This window comes from Diachasma alloeum, unplaced genomic scaffold, assembly GCF_001412515.2.
Source record: "Diachasma alloeum isolate Michigan unplaced genomic scaffold, Dall2.0 Dall_scaffold_01068, whole genome shotgun sequence".
Lineage (NCBI taxonomy): Eukaryota > Metazoa > Arthropoda > Insecta > Hymenoptera > Braconidae > Diachasma > Diachasma alloeum.
Window position 1 is genome coordinate 31,763 of NW_021681179.1, and position 8,830 is coordinate 40,592.

General features: G+C 45.6%; 1 protein-coding gene across 1 annotated transcript; it reads left to right on the forward strand.

Annotated features, from left to right (window-relative positions):
- Positions 1-6,256: 6,256 nt before the first annotated feature.
- On the forward strand, positions 6,257-7,123 carry LOC107045770. Its single transcript, XM_015268128.1, has one exon. The coding sequence runs from the start codon at positions 6,257-6,259 to the stop codon at positions 7,121-7,123; it is 867 nt and encodes a 288-aa protein (XP_015123614.1).
- Positions 7,124-8,830: the final 1,707 nt, after the last annotated feature.

The window sequence follows — 8,830 nt, forward strand, 5'->3', positions numbered from 1 at the left end:
CCATTTTGCCCCCTCGGTTTATTTTACACCCACCTCCCTTATTATTCTCTATTTTTTATCGAAAAGTATAGCTCAAATGAAGAAAAATGAGCGCAACCGGAGGCTTCCAACTCAATTATTGTCGGAGATATCGAAAATATTATTATTATTATTATTTTATGATTCTTACCATTATTTTTTTTATTCTGAAATCTTTTTTTCGTCAACTTTAATTACGCGCCACTGTGAACAAAAAAAAATTTTCAACCCATAAGTTTCATCGGAAATTTTCTCAACTTTTCGAAAAAAAATATCATTTTTTATGTATCTATACGTTTCGAAGTGGAAAACTCGAAAAGAAAGTTTCAAACGACCATTTGGGGTCGTCGCGTAAACTTAAGAAAACATTTTTTTTTCTTTCAATGGAAGATTCAGAAAATTGATACATATTTTTAATTTCGGTGCTCTCAATAATCCAGGGGTGAAATGCAGGGAAAAAAATTTGGTCCTTCAAAAAAATTAGTCTCGAAAATATCTCGGAATCCAGAAGTGATCCATTTTTCTAGAAATTGTTTTTGTAGAGCAAAATGGAATCTACAAAAAAATTATGTAAAAAATTTTCTATCTACCGTACATTCAAAGATATTCTTTAAAAAATCATCTCCAGATTTCGTTGCCAATTAGTTTTTCAATAAGATCTCAAAATTGAAGTAAAATAGTGATTTCTTAATCTGAACCTTTCTTGTAGGGAAAAATAAGGTCTACAAAAAAAGTTGTGACGATCTTCAGACAACTCAATTTTTACAATTTTTCTCTGACTCAATTTTTTTTTGTCACAACTGATCTCCAAGTTACAGTTCATCCAACGTATGCCTTACCCTAGGCGTCAGCCCCCTTATATCGTTTGAATCAGGTCAAATGGGCAAAAACCACAATTACTCAAATTTGTAAATTATCAAGAAAATATTCTGTCCGGACCCTTAATAACAAGGGGGAGTAGTCCAGTGAATGGGGTCTGGAAATGCATGGTTTTGAAAGCCAGTTTGCGTTTTTGTATATAAATCAGTTTTTTATTGTAATCAATACATGAGATAAATCAGGGTGCTCACCCTCCAAGGAGGGGTGGAAAAAATTGAAAATTACCCCCCAAAACGGGTTTTTCTAAAATAACTCGAGAAATACTCGAGTTACGATGTAAAAGGTAAAAAATAAAGTTGTAGAGCGCGAAATTCTCTACAAAAAAGGTCGCAACGACTTCAGCCCTATTCTGCATCGTTCATCCCCCAGAGCCGTTGGAAAATGTGGGGTGAGGAAAATAAAAAAAAACATCGAAAAAAAATCTTTTTTCAATTTTTTCGTCTTGCTGAACGTTCAAAAAGGTTCCAGCTTCAAGTCTAGTTTTTCACCCCATTAGAAAGCAATTTTTATGTAATTACAACTTAAAATTGAGTATAACTTTTTTGTTAATTGATGAATTTTTTCTTTTCATAATTTTTATTAAATTTTCCCGACAGTTTTTGTAGGAAATTTTTTTTTCATTTCAGGGAATTTTTTCAGGAAATTTTTCTTTCATTTTTTGTGGCGCGAGCTACAATAGATTACTTTCTTGAATTTATTTCGTAGCGTCTCGAATATTCCAAACGTCGGAATTCGAGACAAACGTCATTCTGTCCTTGTCACTCACGAAATTTCAGGACAATTCTTGAACCTTCGATAAACGAAGGTATATAAACTTGTACGCTCCCCGGCGGATGAAGTCAGTCTACTTTTGAGTACGCATGTAAACACTTGCCTCTAAATATACAGTTCTTGTCAACACCGAGTTATTATTCTTGATACCCGCACCAAACCGCCACAACTGGTGACCCCGACGTGATTGAAGTGAATAGTTTTCTCGCGTTTTCTTTGATTATTAATTATATCACGTTACCGCCGCGACTGTTCCGCGAAATTCGAGTGCATTTCAATCGTGCACTTTGTGAATGGTTTGTATGCCGCGTACGCTCGTGTGTTGTGCGCTCCATTCGAGTTCTTTTCGTGAATTTCGGTGCATTGCTGAGCACCCAAGGACGCTGTGCTGCACTGAATATTTTTCAGACTTTCTCTAGTGTTGTTTTTCGCGAAACAAAATGCCCGATAGTGTCGAGGTGCGCGAAGCTGACAATGCAGCCCCGCTCCAACGCGTTTCGATACGATGTCCCGCCTTCAATGCCGAACGTCCAGCGTTATGGTTCGCCCAGCTCGAGGGACAGTTTCATCTATCTGGGATTAACGATGAAGTAACGAGGTATTACTATGCCTCGTCTCATCTCGATCCCAAGGCCGCTGCTGAGGTGCAGGATATCCTTCTAAATGTGCCTGCCGAGACACCGTACACACGTCTCAAGGAGGTGCTCGTCGAACGCCTCACGCTCTCCCGGGATGCACGACTCCAGCAGCTGGTCGACCGAGAGGTATTGGGTGACAGGAAGCCCTCGTAATTCCTGCGCCATCTCAGGAGTCTCGACGACACGGTTCCTGACAACATTTTACGCACCAAGTGGCTCAGCCGACTGCCGATGACGACGCAGTCCATCCTGGCGTCACAAGCGGACATGGCTCTCGACAGGCTTGCAACACTCGCCGACAAACTGCACGAGATCGCATTGCCGGTAGCCCACATCAATGACGTCCAGGAGCCAACGTCCTCAGCCCTCGAGACACGCTTTTCTCGTCTCGAAGCCACAATCTGCGAGCTGGCATCGGCCCTAAAAGGACAAAGCGTCGCACGTTCTCGCTCCCGCTCTCGATTCTGTTCTCGAGTAACCTCGCCAGCACCCGACAACAACCAGTGCTAGTATCATCGAAGATACCACGACATGGCTAGACGTTGCAAAGCAACTCGTGGCAGGCAAACGCCCCGGCGGATCGTTAGCGGCGGTTAACGTTCCCTCTTTCAAATCCAGCCGCCTCTTCGTAACCGATCGCGCCACCAAAATCCAATACTTGGTGGATACTGGCGCCGATCTTTGTACATTTCCGAAATCTCTCGCTCCTGGAGCAAAGAAACGAGTTAACTATACGCTTATTGCAGCCGACGGCTCGACAATCAACACGTACGGCTGCATATCTTTATCGCTCAACCTCGGCCTCCGGAGGGATTTCACATGGCGCTTCGTAGTGGCGGACACAACCAAACCAATTATCGGTGCCGATTTTTTGTCGCATTTCGGCATTTTATCTGACCTGAAGAACGGCTGCCTTATCGACTCAACAACTGAATTAACGACCTCATGCAAAGTGTCGCTATCCAGCATCGTCTCGGAAATCAAGGTTACGCGTGTCGATCCTTCATGGTCAGATCTCCTCGGTAATTTTCCCAATTTAACGTAACCCGAAGGAATATGCCTTCCAGCCAAACATTCGACGCTGCAACATATCGCCACTACACCCGGACCTCCAGTATCCAGCAAATCACGACGCCTTGCCCCCGACAAACTGAAAATCGCCAAGGCGGAGTTTGACAAAATGATGCAACTCAGATCTCCTCGGTCAGATCTCCTCGGTAAGTTTCCCAATTTAAGGAAACCCGAAGGAATATGTCTTCCAGCCAAACATTCGACGCTGCACCATATCGCCACTACACCCGGGCCTCCAGTATCCAGCAAATCACGATGCCTCGCCCCCGACAAACTGAAAATCACCAAGGCGGAATTCGACAAAATGATGCAACTGGGAATCACTCAACGTTCGAAGAGCCCCTGGTCATCTCCGCTCCACTTGGTACCGAAAAAGTCAGGCGAATGGCGACCTTGTGGAGATTATAGACAATTGAACACACGAACAATTTCGGATCGATATTCCGTTCGCGTTCTAGAGGACTTCACTGCTAATCTTGCTGGGAAAACAATCTTCTCGACGATCGACTTCGTACGCGCGGTCGATTGATTACTCAATCATTCCGAAAAATGAGCGAACAAATGTAGCACATATTTCGGAATACAAACATAGAATTAAGCAATTGTATACTTAATCAGAATATACGTGCATTATAAAGCGCGTATATCCGCATTAATAAGTAAGCCAGTGGATCATGCATCAGCATTTCCACTGGGCTCAATCGCATGGTGTTATCGTAACACCATAAAGATATGAGGCAATGGCCAAGACGTCATAGCCTCTCGTTGTAATAAATACTCGAGAGACTGATGGCTCTGGGCCAGTAATTTGACCGATTCTTATCGCGGTTCACCTGATACCTTCCGTATCAGAATGAACACATTGAATTGTCTTTTTAAGAGTTGAGATTAAATAAAGGATATTATTTAGTATTCGTCTCACAAGTGCTATTTCTTCCGAATTACCGAACCCAACCGCTCTGGACTCTAACACGCCTTTAATCAAATACCTGTGGCCATCGACGACCTAAACAAAAGAGCTATCATCACACCATTTGGCCTTTTCGAATTCCCGTTCATGACGTCCCGGCTTCGAAATGCTGCACAAACATTTCAACGGTTTATCGACGAGGTCACACGAGGCTTGGACGATTTCGCCTTTCCATATATCGATGACATCCTCATCGCTTCCAAGGACATCGAGGAACATCGCAGACACCTCCGCACGCTCTTTGAACGGCTCTCGAGATACGGTGTTGTAATTAACACCGCCAAGTGTCGTTTCGGCCAACCGGAGGTAGACTTCCTCGGCCATCGTATCTCGGCGCAAGGTATCTTACCGTTCCCGTCGAAGGTAGAGGCGATCGTCAATTTTCCTCGGCCAACATCCATTCGTAAATTGCGTGAGTTCCTAGGTATGATCAATTTTTATCGCAAATTTCTTAAAGATGCAGCAAGATTTCAGGCTCCTCTCCATGAATACACTCAGGGTGCTAATGTCAAAGGCTCTCACCCCGTCGCCTGGACAACTGAGGGCGATACCGCTTTCACCTCCTGCAAGGAGGAGCTGCGAAAAGCAACGTTACTGGTCTACCCGGACACGACACTCCCGTGGGCCATCTTCACCGATGCTTCCGAATACGCCATCGGTGCAGTCCTGCAGCAACGACGAGGATAGCACTGGGAACCACTAGCATTTTTCAGCCAGAAACTACAACCTGCGCTGAGGAAACACTGCCCCTACGATCGAGAGCTCGACCCCATCTACGCTGCCGTGCGAAAGTTCCGCTACATTTTCGAGGCGAGGCACGTCACGATCTTCACAGAACATCCCGGNCCGATGCTTCCGAATACGCCATCGGTGCAGTCCTGCAGCAACGACGAGGATAGCACTGGGAACCACTAGCATTTTTCAGCCAGAAACTACAACCTGCGCTGAGGAAACACTGCCCCTACGATCGAGAGCTCGACCCCATCTACGCTGCCGTGCGAAAGTTCCGCTACATTTTCGAGGCGAGGCACGTCACGATCTTCACAGAACATCCCGGCAGAGCCACGCCGTGGCAGTTCCACCGCCTGGATTTTATCGGCCAGTTTTCGACCGACATCCAGTACGTGGCCGGCAAGGACAAGGTTGTCGCCGATGCGCTTTTTCGTATCGAGGCAATCTCTGCTGCCGTCTCTACGAATGAGCTTGCCGAAGCTCAAGCCGCTGACGAGGAGCTCCAGCAACGTCTCCAGGGTCAACATCACGACGCTCTCGCCCTACGATCTGTCAATGTTCCAGACTACGCCACGCCTATCTATTGCGACGTGTCTGGCGATCTGATTCGCCCTTTCGTTCCTGTGCCGTTGAGCAGGATTTTCGACGCTCTCCACAGCGTTAGCCATCCTGGGGCGCGAGCCTCAACGAAGCTGGTAACGCAGCGCTACGTCTGGCCCGACATCAACCGAGACTGCCGTCTATGGGCCCGCGCGTGCATCGCTTGCCAACGAAATAAAGTATCTCGTCATGTCTCATCTCCTATTCAAGATTTTCCAGGACGCACGCAGCGCTTCGAGCACACACCTGTGGACATTATCGGACCGTACGTTCCGTCCGGAGGGTATCGCAACTGCATGACGATCATAGACCGTTTCACCAGGTTCCCAGAGGCGTTCCCCATCGAGAACACTGGAGCCGAGTGCACACACCCGAACGCTCTTTTCTGGATGGATCTGCCGCTACGGAGTGCCGCTTCGAATTACAACCGACCAGGAGACACAGTTTGAGAGCCAACTGTTCAACGCTCTCGCTCGTCTTCTCGGTAGCAGACATATTCACACCACCAAGTTCAATCCTCAGTCAAATGGAATGGTGAAACGTCTGCATCGTCATCTGAAGAACGCCATCCGCTGTCATGAAAGCGATTCGTGGGTGGACACGCTGCCTATCGTCCTTCTCGGAATTCGCGCCGCCTGGAAAGAAGTCCTCGGTGCAACTCCTGCCGTNGTTCAACGCTCTCGCTCGTCTTCTCGGTAGCAGACATATTCACACCACCAAGTTCAATCCTCAGTCAAATGGAATGGTGAAACGTCTGCATCGTCATCTGAAGAACGCCATCCGCTGTCATGAAAGCGATTCGTGGGTGGACACGCTGCCTATCGTCCTTCTCGGAATTCGCGCCGCCTGGAAAGAAGTCCTCGGTGCAACTCCTGCCGTCCTCGTCTTCGGTGAACCGCTCCGACTACCGGGGGAATTTCTTGCTCCCTCGCCACCACGCGAGCTACCGCCTACCAATATCGCCGATCGTCTGAGGAATCACTTCGCCGATCTCGCTCCTCAACCCGTCGCCCGTCATGGTCAGAGGAAGATTTTCGTCTTTAAGGAGCTCGTAAACTGCTCATACGTCCTCGTTCGTCACGACGCTCTCCATCATGCCTTCACGTCCCCATACGAGGGACCACACCAAGTAATATCGAGGCACGAGAAACATTTCGTCATTCGAATTAGAGGCGAAAATACCGTAGTCTCCATCGACCGTCTCAAACCCGTTTTCTCGCTCCCAGACGACGAGCACAACAATGACGACGAAGCGAACGACGATTCCGACGACAGCAATACGACGCCGACTGCACCACCTTCACCGGAGTCACCGCATCCGGGAACATCTCGACGTTCGTCATCTTACCGCCCATTTGACACCGGCTCATCGACGTCATCAATTCAAAAGCGCGTCAGATTCGCTAAACGACATCAGCTGTTCTCGACAAATCGATATTATTGATTTTCTTTTGGCTTTATTTTGCTTTCTTTTCTTTTTCCACAGAAGGGGAGTACTTGGGGCGCGAGCCACAATAGATTAATTTCTTGAATTTATTTCGTAGCGTCTTGAATATTCCAAACGTCGGAATTCGAGACAAACGTCATTCTGTCCTTGTCCCTCACGAAATTTCAGGACAAGTCTGGAATCTTCGATAAACGAAGGTATATAATAAACTTGTACGCTCCCCGGCGGATGAAGTCAGTCTACTTTTGAGTACGCATGTAAATACTTGCCTTTAAATATACAGTTCTTGTCAACACTAAGTTATTATTCTTGATACCCGCACCAAACCGCTACATATTTTCAAGGTAGATTTTTAATTGTTTTCCAAATTTGGACCAAGAGGTCTGATAATGACCTCTCCAGGGGAAAGTGAATCTCCACGTTTCAGATGATTTTGAATCATCTGCGCATAACCTTTGGGGACATTTTTTTTCATTTTTTCAAGGGAGTCTTCAAATTTTTTCCGAATTTGAGCCAAAAGGTCGCATAATGACTTCTCCAGGGGAGAGTGAATCTCCACGTTTCAGGTGATTCTGAATCATCTGAGCATAACTTTTGGGGACATTTTTTTTTATTTATTCAAGGGCGATTTTCAAATTTCCGAATTTGAGCCAAAAGGTCGCACAATGACTTCTTCAGGAGAGAGTGAATCTCGACTTTTTCAGATGATTTTGAATCATCTGAGCACAACTTTTGGGAACATTTTTTTTTTCATTTTTTCAAGGGAGATTTTCCAATTTTTTTCGAATTTGAGCAAAAAGGTCGCATAATGACGTCTCCAGGAGAGAGTGAATCTCCACCTTTCAGGTGATTCTGAATCAGCTAAGTATAACTTTTGGGGACCTTTTTTTTTTACCCTGTGAATCCAGGAGCCACGCTACAGCCACGGTATTTGCGTGGCTGTTGCGTGGCTATTAGGATTGTCATTTTCTGGGGCTAAAAAGGGGGAAATGATATCTGAAAACACAATAAAAGTGGATAGACGAATTATTAGTTTATATTTGCACTGTTTATAACATTGTTTTCTATCAATTGATTGAAATTAATGGGAGTGTATATAATGATAATACAAGACCCGTAGGGGTAATGCCGGGTNGGACAAGCATATGAGTGGGAATTACGTAGAGTGGGGGTATCCTGGGCAGGGAAAACATCTGCTAGAAGCCCTATAGCAGTCCCGCTGTCACAGGGGTAGGTTCGAAGGGGGATTTATGTCCTCCTTGTCCTCAATGTTTACTTTATGTTTTTCCGTTGATTCATTCGCCCGCTAATTAATATTAAGGGATGAGACGAGGACTTTTCGATAGAGAATTAGATTCCCCATCTATCAACCCCCGTTTCATCCCTTAATCTTTGTTATAAAAAAATTGAAACTGCGACGAAAGTCACGGTACTATGAGAAACCCAATGGTTTCTCAGCGCAGAGTGCCACCCCAATAATTCGCCCACCAATTAAAAAATCGTCTCTCCCCTCCTAATAAACATTAAGGAATGAAGCCAACGCTGTTCGATGGAGAATTAAACTCCCCATCCAGCAACCCCCGTTTCATCCCTTAATAATCTCTGTAATAGAAAATTAAAAACTGCGACGCAATTTACGGCGCTATGAAAAACTTAATGGATAACTCGCCCGTCAATTAAAAAATCGTCTCTCCCCTCCTAATT